The following is a 20,550-nucleotide window of genomic DNA, read 5'->3' as shown; positions in this document are numbered from 1 at the left end:
TGTCACCCTCCTATCCCGCGCCTGTTGGGACAGAGGGGATGTGTGACTCCTGACACCTCAACCCACCAGCATCTAATGGTCACAGTAGTCAGACCTCCAGGAGCCCAAAGCCCAGGTGTTAATGACTTCTCACAGTGTGGACAATGCTGTCTTTCTGTTTGTGAATGTGTGTGTCGTCCTAAGTGAGGGAGTTTTCAGAGAAGAATAATTGGATTTTGAAGTGTTAAAAGAGTAGGGGGGAAGAATAGTTTTTGGAAATGCATCTTTCTCTTCCAGGTTTGGCTCAGACCCCCAGGAAGTGTCTATCCTACTGTCTACTTTATTCCCTTATAATGCCCATATTTAATGCTGTCTTTTTTTTTTTTAAATGTATCCTTGCCCTGCTATATAGTTTTTATATTACTATATCTACATTCTCTTATATTGTCCATATTTAATGCTGGTCTCTAGACTTTATCCTTGCACTATTGGACTTATTTGCACTACCACCATGACACACACTTTCATAGAGCACCTTACCATGCATTCTAAATCACAGGGTCAGTCCCTGCCCTGTCACTGCAAGCGTCTCATGCTTATACATCCCTTAGTACAATCATGTGGATTTTAGTCTCACTCTGTTATTATTTTATTTAGTATCTTTTCTTTTTTTGTCCATATTATTCATGTGGATTTGTGATTCTATCATCCTGTTTATGACTTCTTTAAAAACACGCTTGCAAACAAGCTGACTCATGCCATGACGCAAACACGTGCACATAAACATGACCTTGATTAAATATATTTTTTTCCACTGCTGAGATGTAGACATCGAGTCATGACCTCTGACCCTATTCACCCGCTGAAATCTCTTCAAATAAATGATTGTTTTAGTTACAGTGAACATGTGTTTTTTAAAATGATTTTCATGCCTGGTGTTTGTAAATGTAGTCACCATTAGCTCTGTTCTGCTTTGTCAAGCCTAAGGAACAAGGGAGTGACACCTGATTGGATTATCTGAGATCAGAGATCAACACCTTCTTGACCTCATTCCAAAAACACTCCTGGCAGTGTTGTTTTTCCCCTTTTAAGTATTCTGGTGATCAAGTTTGAAAAATTTTCTTTCATTGTTTGTTCAGCCACAGTGACGTTTATTTATTCCAAACAAACAGCTGTCACTACTCCTTGAAAATTAAAAGCGTCAGTTTTTCCGGGCAGGGGGACTTTTTTACTGGAAAGTACCTACGGTAGCAAAGCAAACACAAAACCTATGATAACAGAAGATAATAGCTACGACTACGGTAATAGACTGAATTCATTTGATATACTTTCTTTCTTCCTTTAATGCAGCTACAAGGAGTTTTTTAACTGCTTATGAAACAGTCGCAATTTAATACTGATGCTTCTATAGCCACTTTCCGGCCGGAGGGATTTTTGCAGTTCCTAGAACATAACATTCCTAGAACCCTTTCTTTCTCGTGTTCCGACTGGACCAATTTGGGGATTATTAAATTCCTCTGACCACAGTTCCTGTGACTCTTTCAGCTCCTACTTCAGGGCAGGGTCTTTTCACTTTTCCGCATAGTGGTGGTTAGATGGCTGTGTTGTAATAACAAAAGGTCAGTTCCTATGGCCACTTGGCCAGTGTGAATGCAAATGGCCATGTGGTCTAACGTAAACTCACTGACATAAAATATCAATGCGTTGAAAGATAAGCTGGATTGGTTTACCTGTCTCTGGTGGGCGGGTCTTACATTTTGAATGGGAAAATGTCATCCACGTGAATCGTGTAGATCCGAAGAGTTTTTATTTGGGTGGGGGGGTCCCTAATACGGCACCGGTGCCTTAACGACCGTTATCTACCGGACCAAATAGCAACGCGGATTTTGGTGCCATTGAAATGCCTGCGCTTCTCTCTGATGCTCCGAAAACGGACGTTAGAGGGAACTGAAACATCGGCGCACGGGACGCTAGTCAACACTACATTTAGCAGCAGGTAACGTTAGCCTACCGTTAGCTAGCAGCTGGAGTAAACACGGTTAAAATGCTGACAGCTAAACAGTGTAAAGTGTGACTGTATTTCACTGGAGAGGATTCTAACACCAGACTGTAGCTGCTATTGTCTGAAAATCACACACTCAGCCTCGGCTCGCCAGCCTCGTGGTGCATTCAAAGTTATTGTAAAATACCCTTTTCCCATCCAGTGGTTGTTTTCTTTAAGGTTAAGGCACCGTTATAAAAGTATCGTATCATGTTGATAAGAGCATTAAAATGAGAAAAAATAATGGGACAAAAACATTTAGAATAGATAGAAATGTGCGATTAATTGTGAGTTAACTATGACATTAATGCGATTAAATATTTTAATCATTTGACAGCACTATTGTAAACACATCATGTTTTTTTGTTTGCTGTAAATGTTGTTACAGAGTGAACTGGACAAATATAATATGTCAGTCTAAGCAAACAGTAGTGGCAGACATAGGTGCCGATACCGTGGGAGCACCCACGGAAAATACTGAGCCAGACTGCCAGTAGGCTACATTCATTTAAAATGAAACATTGCAGTTGGTGCTAAGTGGAGCGTCTGTCATAGTGTGATTGATTATGTCGCTGTCAATCCCCCTGCTCCGTATCCTATCCACCAATCACAGCGTCTCTCGGATGAAAATGCCTCTTTAGTGACCCCCCCTCCATCCCCCCACTATACAGTGCGTGCATGTGCATTAGGTAATCAGAGTGAGACTAAAATGGACAGATTTGTTATTAAAAAAGCTAAACCTAATGATGCAAGTGCATCGACATCCACCACCAGTGCAGAGAGTTCCACCAGTGCCCTGTCAGAAGCAGATAACAACAGGTGGCATTGATTCTTAATTTCCCACGAAGCTGATCGCAGTTACGTGTCAGTTAAACTGCTCATCTCCAATCCTGTCTGTATTTGTGAGAAGCAGCGCTGTCCTGAGTTGAAAGATAGCCTACTACTATGGCTTTATTATCGAGTTAATAGGCGTGTGTGTGTAAGTGTCGGCCGCTGTCCATTTCCTAAGGTTCTGACATGCAAACATGACTACTTTTTTTTTTTTAAAGGGCGTGCGCCCGTGAGCACCCACGGAGGAAAACATAAATCGGCGCTTATGGTGGCAGATGCTCGGCGGTGGGAAAAAAATCTACTTGGCCCAGCTACTTGTTAAGGTGGAACAGATAACCATAAACCATGGTGTAACCATATTTTTTTTTTTCGATAAATGTCTCTTTACATAAGCTTTTTAACTTAATATTACTTCACTTTTACTTATCTTCATTTCTTGAACTTTAGCTATGTTATTTTGTAGACTTATTGACAATTGTTTTTTTCTTACTCAAATGTTTGCCTTAACAGCAAGTGTCTTATGGGCACATCCTTACAGACTTTACCTGATTAATAAATCATGATTATTGTGGAATTCAGCTGACTACATACCATCTACAGTAAAGGCATAGATGGAGATGTTATGCTGAGTTTTATCAATCAATATTTCATAGGTTTCAAATGACTACTTGTGTTGCTACGGAGAAAAGGCCAGTCAGAGGCACCCATGAGAGCCTTTTCAAACTCAAAATTCATTGTTGTTGCAACTGGGAACAACACAACTAAGCGTAACATAATGAAATTGAATTATTTTTCACAATCCTGTCGACGGAAAACTCATGCAGACAACGCAAGAACTCTTTCGGATGAATTTCAATTTCCACAGAAAGCTCTGCCCACGATATGTTGTGTGGATCATTGTCATTTATGGTCTTTGACAGTTTGTCTTTATCCTGGTGTTGCAGCTTCACCATCCGAACATGCACAGGGTGTCAATGGGGTCTTAAAAAGTCTAACATTTCAAAATTCGCTGACGTATTGTGTTTTTGTTTATTATATGTTTATTATTGTCTCCGACGTCCATGCGACGCTACCTCATTCCGTGGTGTTGTAGTTCTTTCTGTCGCTAGTCCAGACATAATTCCGCTGTATTACAATGAGACCAACATGCGACTTATTTTGCAGCCAATCAGGTTTGGTGTTATTGGCGCGAGTCTCTTTCAGATTGTACCACAGACATAAAACAGATTTTATTCTTCAGCTTTGGGGAAGTGCAAGTTTAGCGATACTTTTTTAAATTTAGGGCTTAATGATGTTGTGATAAAGGTCTTAAATTGCTTTCATGATGGTCTTAAAAAGGTCTTAAAGGAAGACCAAAGATACTTTTGTACCTTTAAATAATGTTTCCAAAATGGTTTCAGTGGTTCATCAACTGGTAACAGGGTGAACGGCCCTCTATCGGCTATAACCGCACTATGCAAGTTTGCCAGATCGGGTAGCGGATCTGTAGTTCGAATGACATGATAATTTGACTTGGTGAAACCTGCAGAAACTGTGATCCATATAGGGTTTGTATTTGCCTCTCAGTGGTGGATGAGGGTGGTTCCATATCACATGAAAAAAAAGTGACGTCAAAACTCAACCTCTATATCTTAATGCGAGATGTATGAGAGAGATGAGGGTGAGGAAGAGGAGGGGCAGGAAAGAGGTGGTGGGGTCACAAGGCCACTGCACATATTGGGGATTAAAGGAGATGCTTATCTGCAGGGAGAGGGTAGCAAGGGGCACAATGGGGGAGAGATGGCTGGCTACAGTAGCTGGAGAGCTTTGGAGCCCCGAGCTTTTGCTGAACAGTGTTTTTATAACAACATGGTTCCACCTTCCACTGTATTATAGAGGCTAGCTCTGTTTTCTTTCAGGCGGCGTGTGACTCCCCCAGGTCTTTGAAATTCTATTTTGAAAGAGACAAGTTATCTTACAAACTGACTGTATTCATTAAAGATGAATAGAATTTAAAGGGCAGTGCTTTGTTCGGGAAACAGCCTTAACACACTTAACTGGAGTGTAAAAATGGGATAAAAACATGTCATAATTGGAATAAATACCCTCTTGTATTTATGATTTTTTAACAGCCTTTTTGTTCCAGCATTTCACTAGTTTTGGTGCATAAACATGGGAATAATGGAGGAAAGGCTTATGGAAGTAGTGTGTCTCCCTGTTGCACTCTGTGTCCATACGAGAGGGAAGAAACACGAGTTAATTGCATTTTTTTTTTACAGACCGTCTCAAGTGGAAGCAGCTTAATGAGGTTAGGCAGTGTGCCTCATTGAAAATCGCAACTGTTCCTAATTGTGATCTCAAATATGCTCATAATCCCCTGATTTGACAGCGGCAGAGGTTTCTGGGGAGGTACTAAGGTGAAAGAGAGCGAACAAGGGACAAAAAGACAATTAGCAGGGAGAAAAACATGTGAAGTGCAGCAGCTTAAAAGACATTCAGGCTACATTTTAAGTAAAACAAACAGTTCTGAATTATTGAAATGCTTGGTTTGACGTCTGTTGTACAGTTTAAGTTCATGTTGAGTTTTATCTCCCTGAGATAACCCCTGAATTATTTCAGTGTGCACGAGTGAAACCTTTCAAACTGTGCACCGCTTACTTTGAGTTGTGTCATGTTAAAATGTCCTCTTTTTGTTCTCAGTGCCAAGGTGGCACATTGATTGATTGATTGATTGATTGATTGATTGATTTCATTTGATGACTAAACACATACAACACTGCACTGCAGTCATTACATACATTAAAAGTCACAGACGATAAAAACCCAATTAACACATCTACAAGACAGCAACTGCAGACAATACAATCAACATACAGTCATGTGAACAAATTAGGACACCCATGCTAAAGTTGACTAAAAAGAAGAATAAAAAAATCATCTTTAGGAAATTGATCTTAATCCTGTTCATTTTTATTTTTAAAGGCCAGTTATTTCATGGATCCAGGATACTATGCATCCTGATAAAGCTCCCTTGGCCTTTGCAATTAAAATAGCCCCACATCATCACATACCCTTCACCATACCCCCCCATCATCACATACCCTTCACCATACCTAGAGATTGGCATGGTTTTATTTCAGTTAGCCTAATAGCTGGTTTGATTTGCATTGAGAGATGATTTTATGGAAAGTACCCCATGCCAATCTGTAGGTATGGTGAAGGGTATGTGATGATGTGGGGGTATGGTGAAGGGTATGTGATGATGGGGGGCTATTTTAATTCCAAAGGCCAAGGGAACTTTATCAGGATCATAGTATCCTGGATCCATGAAATAACTGGCCTTTAAAAATAAAACTCTGCCTGCCTCTATGGGAATTTAACATAGGGGTGTATTTACTTATGCCCTCTGTATTTTAAGGAAGAACATTTATTTATTTACGCTACATTATTCATTCACAAAGAAAATTGGTGTCCTTAAAGATTGGATTCTTCCTCATTTTTTTAATTAAGGCATTAAGATTCCTCTTTTTAGTCAACTTTAACATGGGTGTCCTAATTCTTTCACATGACTGTAAATAGCAGGCGGTGGGGAAGCTATGTAAAACATGCTCTTGTTTTCTTGATCAAACTAATTAAAAGATTTCAATAAAAACCTTTTTTAGAGCCACTTGTAATGTATTGTATTGTAATGTATTAATGTTATTTTGTGAAATACTCAGTATCAGATTTGTGGGCATATTCCACTGTATTGATGCATTGTAGACTAATGTGTTTTTGCCAATAGCATTACCCTGGCACTGGTATACCCACATGTTACCGAGCTGTTGTGTCAATAGCTGTGTTGTCAGTATCAGCAGCATGTCCATATTATGACGTGAGTGTCATTTGTAGAGTGATGCAGGCTGTGTCAGTTATGTTTATCAGGTATTTCGGACGTGGCAGACGTGACCAGAGGCATCATGTTTTCGGGTTATCTGTCCAAACGTACATTCTTCTGAACGTGATATCTCAGAAACACCTTGAGGGAATTTCTTAGGATAAAATGTTCAAATCTCTTTGAACAGAGATGGGGGTTATGATTGCCTAAGTGCAGCCTCTCAGAGCTGCTGGCATAGCTGTAGACACTTGTTTTTTATCACACATTATGCAGACTCATTTTGACACTTAGAACCTCAGATTCAGTTGGTGTGAAGTGTGGTAGGAAGAGGGTGGCAGTGCCGTCTTTAAAGAACTACAAATCCATATGATTGCTTTTGGCACAGGTTCAATAGTGTCTTTGCTCACTCTTGGAAAGGTTCAAATCAAAAAACTTTAGATAACTTACAGAGACAAACCACCATCGCAGGACCGCTGATTGTGACTTATGATTCTTCTCCTTTTCGTGACAGAATTTCCACAGTTACCTTCAGTTCTCTTCAGATAGCGAACCAGTTGCTTCTCCTTCCATTCCACACTGTTAAAAACTCATTTCACCTTGACTGTAAACTGTGTTGTTCAGCCACTGTCCAGTCCCAAAACTACAACAAATGATCAGGATATAAACAGAGCCGCATCAATCAGGTCACCTCTGACAAATCCTCTGCAGGGCAGAAGTCAACCATTGCTCACTCAGTCCTGTGGGTTGCTTTGAGTGTTGCCAATCACAATAATATTTACCGTGATCGCACCCCAGCAATGTTCCACCCTGTGTCTCCTCCAGAGGCAATGTTGACGTTTCAACTCTTGGCACTGAGGCGACTTTGTGGATTGTTTTGATGAAAGAGCAGCAGGGCGCCTTTTTGACAGATGGCGGTGTTAACTTTCTATGCTTCAGTATGTGTCACCTCCAACTGTGCAATATGTCATCTCTATTCATTCGCACCTTACTCATCTGTATATCTGTGTTTATATACTGTCTGTTTATATAAGGTTGTTTATTGTGTAAATACATTTGTTTTATTACTATTATTATTATTAGAACTAATTTTATTCTATTTTTCCATTTCCTATAGTTTATGAATATTTTTTTCTCCTATGTCTAATTAATGTGTATTTGTGTTATTCTGATGTGTGTAAAAAAAATTTTGAGCTGCTGTAGCACAGGAATTTCCCCAGTGTGAGATTAATAAAGTCTATTTTATATTATCCAGAAATCAATGCTGCCAGGGCCAGTGTCTAAACTTTAAGGCTTTAGGCTGCATAGATGGAGCTTTGACCTCTGTGGTCACACAGCCGCTAGTAATCCTGAGCTGTCACATCCAAAATGTGACACGACTCAAGGCACCAGATAGCTTCAATATGTGTCCACTGCACCCGAAACAAATCCCGCTGTAGGCTCACAACACTGTACTCATGTGCAAGTTAGGATGGGGAATATTGTCTAATGTCAAAAAACATGTCTGTTCTCTGTTTGCCCTCTCGCTCCTCAGAATGAAGAACAAGCTCTGGTACTTTGAGTTTGGCACCACTGAGACCATATCTGCCACCTGCAAGAAACTTAACGAATGCATAGAAGTCGAGGTGAGTCACAGTCTGATCAGAACGTGATTGGTTGTTTTACTGACAGAAATGAGAAAACATATCTTTCTACCCAAGAATATACCATAGTCGATGCAACAACAAACAAAAAAACAATACATGTCAACAAGTTTGCTTTTCTCTCTTTTCGCTGAAAGACTTTTAAGATGCTATTCTTTATGTGCTGCAGAGATTAACAACAAAGCAGTTTTCTCATATTAATGAGATGGGCTATTCATAGCACACCATCAGATTAATGCTCCATAAAGTCACTAATTACCTCATTCTGTCATACAGTGCTGCATAATCTGTCACCTGGATGCTTTAGGCACAGCAAGACTCACTCAGCAAGCGTTTCATCTCAAAGGGTTCATGCCCAACACGCTTCACTGATTAAAAAAAATCCAATTTGACCATCTTTGGAATCTTTTTTTTTGTATTATGTATTGTCAGACAACAATATTCAAGATTTTATTTTATATCATTAGTTACCTGCTTTGAATGTTATCAGCCGATTGAATCAGCGTTATCAGTTGTTATCACTACCGATATGAGGCGGTATGGCCCTACTCTGGCTCCTAGTTGGCTCAGTAAGCCGTTGTCATTGATTTTTAAGCTGGATCACCCATCTGTGTCAATATTGCACTCTTGGATTGGTGGATGGGTCAAACAAACAGGACTTGGGACCCGGGAGATGAGTTTGTGTCCCGTGTGAAACCAAAAGTCAACATTTACCTTTTTTAAAGGTATAGTGCGCATTTCTGTCGCCCCCATGAGGAATTCTAAGTAATGACAACTAAATTGTTGGCGCGTCCACATGATACAAGCCTTCCGTGATTGCGCACCATTGCTAGTAGCCAAGGAGGACATGGAGGATTAAAAAAACACGATAGACTCTTCAGAAGAGGTCATTATCTTCACTCGAGCTTCTGCGCTGGAAAGTCACCGGACGCCACAGTCTTCTGAACATAGTCATACTGAGAAATCCAGAGAGAGTTGTGTGGAGCTGATAGTCTTAATTAGCTTTGTAGCAACTCATTTGGCAACGGCTTGGATGTAACGGACGTTCATTAATATCAAAAAGTTACACACTAAAGCTTTAAACTACGTAGGCTACATAAATTAACTTTCTTACGTAATGTATTTACGGACGTTAGTATTTTAACCTACACAACGATCTTTTCCCTAAAACTAACAAAGTAGTTTTTGTGCCTAAAGGGTTCTGTGGTTTAGATATGAGGAGGGAAAACGCTCTGGTCATATTAGAGGGTTGGAAGAACATGTCATTCAGTGCAACAACGTGTCTCATTGATGTGTTTGTAATAGTTTTTAGTTAATAATGGAGCTCTGTGGCACAGAGGAAGAAGATGTATCGCACAGGCAATACATGCTAGTATGATTGATTGAACTTATTGTTTAATCCAAGTATGTTTGTGTGTAGTCTTTTAGTTCATTAGTATTTCTAATATTTGTTATTGTATGATGTGATATGTTACTGTGGGCAGTTTTCTAAAAAGATATTTGGATTGTATAACATCTGACTCAGAAAACCTTGTACTTTGTGAGTAATACAGTTATTATAAGTGTCACCTTATGTTTCTCTCTAAGGCAGTCAATACATAAAAGATTTTTGCCTGAATTCTTTCTCAATCTCTCTGTGCAGCTGACTGCAAAACAGCTCGTGTTGCGTGTGCGTTGAGGGATGCTAACGTGTTTACCACTCAGAGGGGTATAATTTCCATGTAATGTGACATCATGTCTAATAAGAAATTAGGGGATAACTGTTTAGGCAGGTTGCAAATCATAAGGGTGCTTAGGTAATGTAAAGTGGCAGGAAACCTTTTGAAGGGTGCTAAACCACAGTGTGTAGAAAATAAACACCTGGAGAGCATAGTCAGAGGCAGTAATGGATAGAGAAAGTGCAGTTGTTGTCTTGATAGCTTTTAAAGCTGCTGCATTAACTGTTGGGCTTGTATTACTCTGACCTTAAAGAGATAGTTCAGATTCTTTTGAAGTGTGGTTGTATGAGGTACTTCTCCATAGTCAGTGTGTTAGCTACAGTAGATGGCGGTCGGCATGCCCGAGAAACAGGCAGGAGTACCGACACGGAAGCTAAGCAATAGACCTTTTTCACGGCAGACATTTTGACATATCATAGTAGGAAAAGCACAGGTGTATCCAAAACCATTAATGATGGCTGCATATCCACTTAGGAGAGACCCTGGTATTGTGCATACTGACTCACTGAAATAGCTCACTGGGACACTTGATGGAATGGAGCCATCGTTAAGGTTATCATTTTCAGCTGTGCTTTTCCTACGATGACAAGTCAAAATGTCTGCTGTGAAAAAGGTCCATGTCCTGCTGTGGACGGGGGCAGCAGTTAAACCCATTTTAGTTAAACAGTGAAAGGACCTGCTCCTTCCTAACCCCAAGCCATTGTCAAACCCTACACCCTGGCCCAACGATTGCACTCCTCTGCATGTGTACGTTCAGCAGTCCCATCACTTAGAGCAGAGATCTTCAACAGGGGAGTCTGTGACCCCAAGAGGAGTTAGTGCAGGGGGGCTGCCAAATGATGTTAAAAAATAATTTTTTGAAAGTTTCTTTTTTCAAAAATGAAAATGTCTGAAAATATACAATAATATGATTCCAGCATGTTATAGCAATTATAAAGTGGCCTATTTGTAAAACATAAAATGAATACATGTATACATTGAAGATAACTTACTATAGGTAAAGTAGCCACTATTGTAGCCGTACAGTTTAGATGAAGGATTCCCTGTGCCTTCCACATATGTTTAACATTAAAACATGATGTATAAATAATATATTAATTTCCATTCATTTTCATCCATCCGGCCTAGTTTAACATGCAACTTAATTTTATACAATATACTATTTTGTTAAAGGACAAATCCGGCGCAAAATGAACCTAGAGGTTAATAACACGTGTCAGAGTTCGACCGTTCTCTGGGATCTGTTTTCATGCTAATAGAATGTGACCAGTTTTAGCACAAACCGCTAATTACCTTATAACGCTAGTCGTCGTGGCACGGCTAAAGTAAAAATAAATTGCTATTTCTATACCACTAACAAGGCTCAAAATAGCACCACACTTCAACGGTAGCATAATGAGGGTCCTGTACCGTTTATGTATACAGGCGGGCGCCATCTCGGAAAAACAGTCCGGCCAGTCGAACGACGAACGACGTGCATATATTTTAATAATCAGATATAATAATGCATTTCCGTTTAATTACATTTCACAAATGTAATTCCTATCGACCCATTGGGAAACCACGGACCATGGGAGATTTCAAGTGACAGTTCGTGAACGGTACTGTCTTTCTAAACTATCTTTTTCATTTTGAGCCTTGTTAGTGGTATAGAAATAGCGATTTCTTTTTACTTTACCCGTGCCCCGACGACTAGGTAATTAGGGGTTTGCGATTAAACTGGTCACAAAAAAAAACATATCCCTGAGAACGGTCAAACTCGGACACGTGTTATTAACCCCTAGGTTCATTTTGCACCGGATTTGTCCTTTAATCAGTTTGAGTCATTTTTTTATGAGAACAAATAAAAAATCTCTGATTCCAGCTTCTTAAATGTGAATAATATCTAGTTTATTCTCTCCTCTGTGACAGTAAACTGAATATCTTTGAGTTGTGGACAAAACAAGACATTTGAGGACGTCATCTTAGGCTTTGGGAAACACTGATCCCCTTTTTTTTTTACAATTTTCTGACATTTTATAGACCAAACAACTAATCAAATAATCGAGACAATATTCAATAGATTAATCAACAATGCAAATAATCGTTAGTTGCAGAAATGTTTCTTCATAATCTTTCTTTCTTTCTTTCTTTCTTTCTTTCGATCTCCTCAATTGATTTCCCCCCAGTGCGACGGGATCATCATGGACCTCAGCAACACTTCCTTAGAGGGCATCGCTGTGCTCAACATTCCCAGCATGCACGGCGGCTCCAACCTGTGGGGCGAGACGAAGAAGAGGAGGAACTACAACCGCATGAGCAAGAAGGTTCCTGACAGGATGCCAGCCAGCACCGTCACCGACGCTAAAGAGCTCAAATTTTGCATGCAAGGTGAGTCAAAGAGGATGAATGAGGACGCTTCCCGTTTATCCATCTCACCGTTTCAGTTTGTTTTTAGTTTTAGTTTCTATTTGACTAGCTAACTCTTGTGCACTTTCTTTATGGGGTCATGTTTTTCATCAAAATGCCTCCTAGTTAAGTGTACAGTATGGTTTGGTGCATGATGTTAGTGTATTTGGAACTTACAAGGTTCATATCCAAGCAAGGACATTTCTTACGTTACCATTTCTCTCTTGTTCTTGCATTCTATCTGGTGTTTTGTTACGCAAGAACAAAAACAATCAACCAACAGCGGCAGGAATGTTTCAACGGGAATCAGAAAATGAAAATAAATGACTGTGAAGGCCACCATATCATGTATTAAAGCTGATTATTGGCATTCATGCAATAAAACCAAAAGATGATAATCCTCTCACAATATTTTGTCTCTAGATGGAGCATAAATGTATACAACTGTATACAGTCGATAATCAAAAAGGGATGAAAAAGTTGGATTTATACATGCTCTTAAGTAAACATTTTTACAATATTTAGCTAATCTCCAGGATGAGTTTTGTCCAGCTGCTGGTTGACTTTGCATTGGATGTCCACAAACATTAGAAAACAACCCACTCTATGCTTTTGACAAGGTTTGGTCGATTCATCCCACTTCTGTCTCTTTCACTTAACTTTGTTTCTACATCTCTGCTGACTGAACTAAACCTTGTTTCCATGGAGATCTCAGGGCTGTACTGAAGTAAAGACTGGAGGACAGGAAAAGCAAAAGACAAGAGAAAAGGAAGACAGTAAGAAAATCTATAGAAGGAACAAGAGTGACTCATATCAGTCACTTTCAGTTTTGTGTGTGTCTGTAAGTTGACGGACTTTACTTCTTCGTAGGTGATCGGTCTTTGCTGTTAATACTGCATTTTAAGTAAAAGAATTACAATTATTGTTTATCCTCATCGGCATTTAACCCATCTCCAGTCTTTCTGCCAGTGCTTTTTGGTCATAGGGTACTAACCTAACATAAATGTTTTTGGTGGTGGGAGGAAACCCACGCAAACACAAGGAGAACATGCACATCCACACAGAAAGGCCCTGCCCCGATCGGTGATCGAACCGGTACTAAGCACTTCCTACTTGCTGTTGAGCGACAGACAGTGTTGGGGAGTAACGGAATACATGTACTGGCATTATGCATTCAGAATACAAATTATGAGTAACTGTATTCCGTTATAGTTACATTAAATAATTGGTATTTAGAATACAGTTACATTGTTGAAATCAATGGCTTACATGACGATACTTCTGTTTCACGAGTTTATTCACTCTCTGAATAAATTAAGGCAACTTCCCAGAAGCCCCAATATGAAAACGAAAAAATAAGCTATTTGCGTGATCAGTCACAATGGAGTCGGAACCGGCACAACAGAGCCAGGGCAGGAATGTGTTTCTATCTTGGAAATTCAAACAGCATTTCACATTAAAGAAAGAACAGGGAGAATGAAATATAACTGTGCAGTGCAACCTCTGCTTGCCAGCAACCAACCTCCTTTCAGCGTTCAAATTCCTCCACCTCCAACCTGAAGAAACATCTTAAAATAAGTTTTTTTTTTTTATTAGCCAAGGGTAGTCGTCTGCTGTAGTTTTACTAGTCACCTTGCTATTTTATAGTTGATGTGCAACTTTACATTCTCCTATGTGCTGATTTACTAGCCCCAGAGCCGTTGAAAGACTGGCTAGCCTCGTTTGACATGTTAGCTAACGTTAGCTAAAATTAGCTCGTGGTAGCTTAGACTGCGGTTAGATTTTTGTAGTATGCAGTTCGGGACTACAAATACAAAAATCGATCTGCTTGTTTAGGTACACATTCAGCCAGTTGGAACAGAAGAACACACCAGAACAGGCCTGTTTAGTAAGCTGTATGTGTATGTTATACAATGCAATTCAATGCAGAAGTAATCCAAGTATTCAGAATATGTTACTCAGATTGAGTACACTTCCCCTGGTCTATATCCATGACGTTCCACTCCATTGCCAGGATTGTTCCATTGCCACCGGAAATTCCGTCGGATTTCACTCTTTTCGGTCAGATGTCTGTTACCTTCCGCTTTCTTTGCGTTGAAATTCTAAACTCCGGTCAATTTATGAGGACTATGGTTAACTGTTCCTCAGATCTCTGTATGGTAAATTGAGACAGCTAGCTATCTGTCCAATCTGAGTTTTCTCTCGCACGACTATTTTACAGCGGCTCCGCCGCCCATGACGATTGTGATTGGTTTAAAGAAATGCCAATAAACCACAGCACGTTTTTCTCCCATCCCAGAATGCTGTGTGGACTAGCCAGACTTCTTCCGCTCATCAGCGTGTGTGGATAGTCTGGCAAAGCCATTAAGACCCCACCGCCCTGTCCTCTCTCAGTTCAGTCCAAAGCACCGTTCGGTCCACATGCAGAAGTGTTTTCACCCACAAAACACAGAGCAGACGTCTATACACTGCAGTGCGCACACACAAGCAGAAACACAAGTTTGTATAAGTGTCTAAGAGCTTTTGCAGCCGTCAACTCCATTTGTGTTGTAAATCTTCAGCCTGGTATCAACGCTTGACCTAAATCCGAGCTGTAATCCCAAAGTAGCCTCTTAAACAAGTGTTGATGATAAACTGTCCTCACTTGAAGGGATTTTCATTAGCTTATAACACAGACTGACTAAATAAAAACATAAACAACCTAACAGCCCTGTACCACATTTTAATTATGTCAGAAAGGAGCTGATTGAGGTTACTCAATCGATTATTGGGGGGGGGGATAAAAATCACTACATAATCATAATCATTACCTACTTTAGGCTTTTCCAATGTGCTCCTGTCTGTTTTATATCAAGATTCAAGATTAACTTTATTGTCCCACATCGTGGGAAATTTGTCTTGGGCACTTAACCCATGCTGCAGCCATAGTAAAAACAAACAAACACAGACAGCATGTACAAACAACAGATACTGTACAATACCATAGAACAGACCATACTATGGTCCTGATGGTGTACAAAGAAAAAAATCATCATAAATTTAATGATTTGGGGGTTTGTTGGGCAAAATAGGTATTACATCCTTTATTTTGGTATTTTTTCACATTTTATAGACAAAACAGGGAATCAATTAATCAAAAACCTTTACAATATTTTTTGATGATACCCATCCCTAACACTCGAGCACAGTCATCCCAGTCAATAAATATACAGTGGGGAGAACAAGTATTTGATACACTGCCGATTTTGCAGGTTTTCCTACTTACAAAACATGTAGAAGTCTGTCATTTTTATCATAGGTACACTTCAACTGTGAGAGACGGAATCTAAAACAAAAATCCAGAAAATCACATTGTATGATTTTTAAATAATTAATTTGCATTTTATTGCATGACATAAGTATTTGATCACCTACCAACCAGTAAGAATTCCATCTCTCACAGACCTGTTAGTTGTTCTTTAAGAAGCCCTCCTGTTCTCCACTCATTACCTGTATTAACTGCACCTGTTTGAACTCGTTACCTGTATAAAAGACACCTGTCCACACACTCAATCAAACAGACTCCAACCTCTCCACAATGGCCAAGACCAGAGAGCTGTGTAAGGATATCAGGGATAAAATTGTAGACCTGCACAAGGCTGGGGTGGGCTACAGGACAACAGGCAAGCAGCTTGGTGAGAAGGCAACAACTGTTGGCGCAATTATTAAAAAATGGAAGAAGTTCAAGATGATGGTCAATCTCCCTCGGTCTGGGCCTCCATGCAAGATCTCACCTCGTGGGGCATCAAGGGATCAGCCCAGAACTACATGGCAGGACCTGGTCAATGACCTGAAGAGAGCTGGGACCACAGTCTCAAAGAAAACCATTAGTAACACACTACGCCGTCATGGATTAAAATCCTGCAGCGCACGCAAGGTCCCCCTGCTCAAGCCAGCACATGTCCAGGCCCGTCTGAAGTTTGCCAATGACCATCTGGATGATCCAGAGGAGGAATGGGAGAAGGTCATGTGGTCTGATGAGACAAAAATAGAGCTTTTTGGTCTAAACTCCACTTGCCGTGTTTGGAGGAAGAAGAAGGATGAGTACAACCCCAAGAACACCATCCCAACCGTGAAGCATGGAGGTGGAAACATCATTCTTTGGGGATGCTTTTCTGCAAAGGGGACAGGACGACTGCACCGTATTGAGGGGAGGATGGATGGGGCCATGTATCGCGAGATCTTGGCCAACAACCTCCTTCCCTCAGTAAGAGCATTGAAGATGGGTCGTGGCTGGCTCTTCCAGCATGACAACGACCCGAAACACACAGCCAGGGCAACTAAGGAGTGATTCCGTAAGAAGCATCTCAAGGTCCTGGAGTGGCCTAGCCAGTCTCCAGACCTGAACCCAATAGAAAATCTTTGGAGGGAGCTGAAAGTCTGTATTGCCCAGCGACAGCCCCGAAACCTGAAGGATCTGGAGAAGGTCTGTATGGAGGAGTGGGGCGAAATCCCTGCTGCAGTGTGTGCAAACCTGGTCAAGAACTACAGGAAACGTATGATCTCTGTAATTGCAAACAAAGGTTTCTGTACCAAATATTAAGTTCTGCTTTTCTGATGTATCAAATACTTGCAATAAAATGCAAATTAACTTTGTAAGTGGGAAAACCTGCAAAATCGGCAGTGTATCAAATACTTGTTCTCCCCACTGTATGAACAAACATTTTAAAAGCATGGAAACAGAATTGCACAGTTTGTGTTATTGCACATCTATTTCATGACACCAAGGTGGGGAAATGTTAGATTTTGTTCAGTTCAGTGATGGCTCTTGGATAAAAACTGAGCTTTGAGTGCTCTGTAGCAGTGCTGTGGATTAAGTTCTGGCTACACCACAGATACATTCTATACTAAATACATACAATATAAACTAAAGTGAACTGTTCACACTATACAGTAACGTGAGCAATATAAATTAGCTGGATAGGTTAAACCTCATTTGTTCTTAGCAGTGTATCGCCGTGTGTACTTCGTTCACAGCAATCCCACCAATCAGTCCCAAAGCGTTCCAGTTAGAGCGAAAATACCGTAACCATATTCTGTAAAATTTTACCATCATTCTTCAAAAGAACCAAGCAGGCCTGCCTTGTTGCACGATCCAAATTGTTCTTCAAAACTTGCCATTTTCAGCATGTAACTTGCTCGCTCTAAGTTTGTTGTTGTTTCCCAGTTCCGTTTCCCAACTTCCGTTGATCCAAACTAATATGAGACTAAAAGGCCCGTTAAACCAGTTTTTTTTTTACTTTGCTTAACACATGCATGCATTTGTATGTGTATTTAAGTATGTGTACAGTAAAATGTGCGGACCACTAGCTTCACTATTCAGGTACATTTTTAGTCTAAAATGTAAATGTTTCTGGGCGCCTGGGTAGCTTAACGGGTAGAGCAGATGCCCATATATAGAGGTTTACTCTTTGACATAGCAGCTGCAGGTTCAATTCCGACCTGCAGCCCTTTGCTGCATGTCATTCCCCCTCTCTCTCCCCTTTCATGTCTTCAACTGTCCTATATAAATATATAAACCTAGGCCTTAAAAGCCCAAAAAATAATGTCAATATTTCTGTGAATTCACTCAAGTCGTGCATGTTGGGACATGTGTGATGGAATTTTTGTGCTCCGGAGTTGTCCCTCAGGTTTTAACCTTTATTAAATTAGCTTTTCCAGCTATTGCTATTTGGAAAACCGGACTCAGAGATGAGCGCTCTAGTTTCAGAGAGGTTTGCATTGATGTGCCTCAGTGTCTTGGTGCCGTATAGTGTGTATGTGCGCTAGCGTGCCTTTGTCAGTGTGTATGCAGGCCTGCATGTTTATCATACAACTAATTGTTTATGGCAGTTGCTTTCTCTGGCGCAATAAACTAAAGCTTTTAAATCCATTTGCTGCAGTTAATGCAATCAGCCAGGGTTACCCAGAGTGACTGAAAGACGCCTTGGGCACTTCTGACCTCAGTGATGAAACTTCAGTTCTCTGAGTCACTGTGTATCTGCTCTGGTTTTTGTTCTGCATGGACAACGGAGACAGACACACAGAGACAGCCTATAGTAATGTATCATTGTAATACAGACATCGCATCTACAGCATTACCAGGTTTAGTCTTTAACTGAAAGAGAAAGCTGATGTGAAAGCTTTCTTGCCTGCTCGCATTTCGTGGTTAAGTTCCAAAAATATTGAGGCTCTACTACGTTAAGCGAGTGTTCTAATTAAAGGGAAATTCTTCAACCACCGGCTTTGTTTCACAGCAGCACGAGTAGTAGATGCCGCCAGCACCCGTAGCTCCTCCTCGCTCAATCACTGGCAAAAGTTCGGCGAATGATGGGAGACACATCCGTGTCATTTTTGGTCATTATCCCCCCACGCTCCCCCCCACCATCACGTCAAACAGTTGAATATAATCGAAGGTTTCTCACTGAAGCTTCAAAGACCCAAAAATGGTATTCGGGACAGCCCTAAAACAATTACACCAAGCTTATTCAAGTTTGTTTAGTTTTACTTCATTATAATGCCCACCGCTGACATCACTCTTGTGAACTAGCTTGTTTTCTCTCTCAGATATTTTAAGCAAAATGTTTTTTATTTCAACTTTTAGCAAGGAAGCAATTTAGGCGAGAGAGCGAGATAGAAATCACAGCTGGACTCTTAACATATGTGATTTTTGAACAAGCATTTGTAGTCAAAAACTTTGCGTGCCTCCTGTTCTGACGTCAAGGTGTAAATTACGCACAGCAAATGGAACAAAGAAAATCTTAGACTTTCCAAATGTGCTGTTGTGGAAAGACAAATCCAAATTCTGTCTGAATTTTTAAGAAACGTTGGGGTCAAAAGTCCATTCTTGTCAGCTGGATCAAGATGGATAACAACCAGAGGAGCAGGGATGACTGGAACTACTGCCAGGAACAGGATTCATGTATGAAGGCCCCCGGTGTCAGCCCATCCCATCACCCTGCTCCTCCTCAACTTTTATCTGTGCACCATCTCTCCCCTCCCCTGTTTATTTCCTCCCTGCTCCTGGATCAGATTTCCTCTACTTCCTGCTGTGGATTGAGCTGGAAAGGATGCACATAAATAAAGTGGATGTAGCAAGCAGTAGCCCAGGGATTGAAACGTGGGAACTGTGAGTGTGCTGTATACTGTGCTGGTCATTAGTACTCAATTAGTACAATTATTTTTTTTTTTTTTCCAGTTACGAGTAGTGCAAGGTATTACAGTCTTAAGTTCAGTATTTAGATTACAGTTACTAAACCCGGTATCGTATCAGTTACTTCAATACTTGTGCATTGTTGGCTTGTTTTCTGTCTTACCAGCAGTGCTGGAAGGTAACATTTAAAAGTACATTTACGGGCGCCTGGGTAACTCACCTGGTAGAGTGCGTATATACAGTGGTGTGAAAAAGTGTTTGCCCCCTTCCTCATTTCCTGTTCCTTTGCATGTTTGTCACACTTAAGTGTTTCGAACATCAAACCAATTTAAACAAAAGTCAAGGACAACACAAGTAAACACAAAATGCAATTTGTAAATGAAGGAGAAAAAAAATCCAAACCATCATGGCCCTGTGTGAAAAAGTGATTGCCCCCTTGTTAAAACATACTATAACTGTGGTTGTCCACACCTGAGTTCAATTTCTCTAGCCACACCCAGGCCTGATTATTGCCACACCTGTTCACAATCAAGGCATCACTTAAATAGGAGCTGCTTGACACAGTAAGGTCCACCAGAAGATCCTTAAAAGCTACACATCATGCCGAGACCCAAAGAAATTCAGGAACAATTGAGAAAGAAAGTAATTGAGATCTATCAGTCTGGAAAGGGTTATAAAGCCATTTCCAAAGCTTTGGGAATCCAGCGAACCACAGTGAGAGCCATTATCCACAAATGGCAAAGACATGGAACAGTGGTGAACCTTCCCAGGAGTGGCCGGCCGCCCAAAAATTACCCCCAAGAGCGCAGCGACGACTCATCCAAGAGGTCACAAAAGACCCCCACAACAACGTCCAAAGAACTGCAGGCCTCACTTGCCTCCAGTTAAGGTCAGCGTTCATGCCTCCACCATCAGGAAAAGACTGG

The 20,550-nt window shown here is 40.6% G+C and overlaps 1 protein-coding gene across 4 annotated transcripts in view; it reads left to right on the top strand.

The window, feature by feature from the left end:
- The window catches only part of dgkg (diacylglycerol kinase, gamma), a 136,824-nt gene that overhangs the window by 96,904 nt on the left and 19,370 nt on the right, over nt 1–20,550 (top strand). For all 4 annotated transcript variants that reach the window (XM_078262570.1, XM_078262569.1, XM_078262568.1 and 1 more), the window contains 2 exons: nt 8,239–8,329; nt 12,234–12,435. In XM_078262570.1, the coding sequence (XP_078118696.1) occupies nt 8,239–8,329; nt 12,234–12,435 (293 nt within the window). The remainder of the gene's footprint in view (nt 1–8,238; nt 8,330–12,233; nt 12,436–20,550) is intronic.

Source organism: Sander vitreus, chromosome 11 (assembly GCF_031162955.1).
Source record: "Sander vitreus isolate 19-12246 chromosome 11, sanVit1, whole genome shotgun sequence".
Taxonomy (NCBI): Eukaryota; Metazoa; Chordata; class Actinopteri; order Perciformes; family Percidae; genus Sander; species Sander vitreus.
The sequence above is the reverse complement of the archived record's forward strand: the minus strand, read 5'-3'. Positions and strand labels throughout refer to the sequence as shown.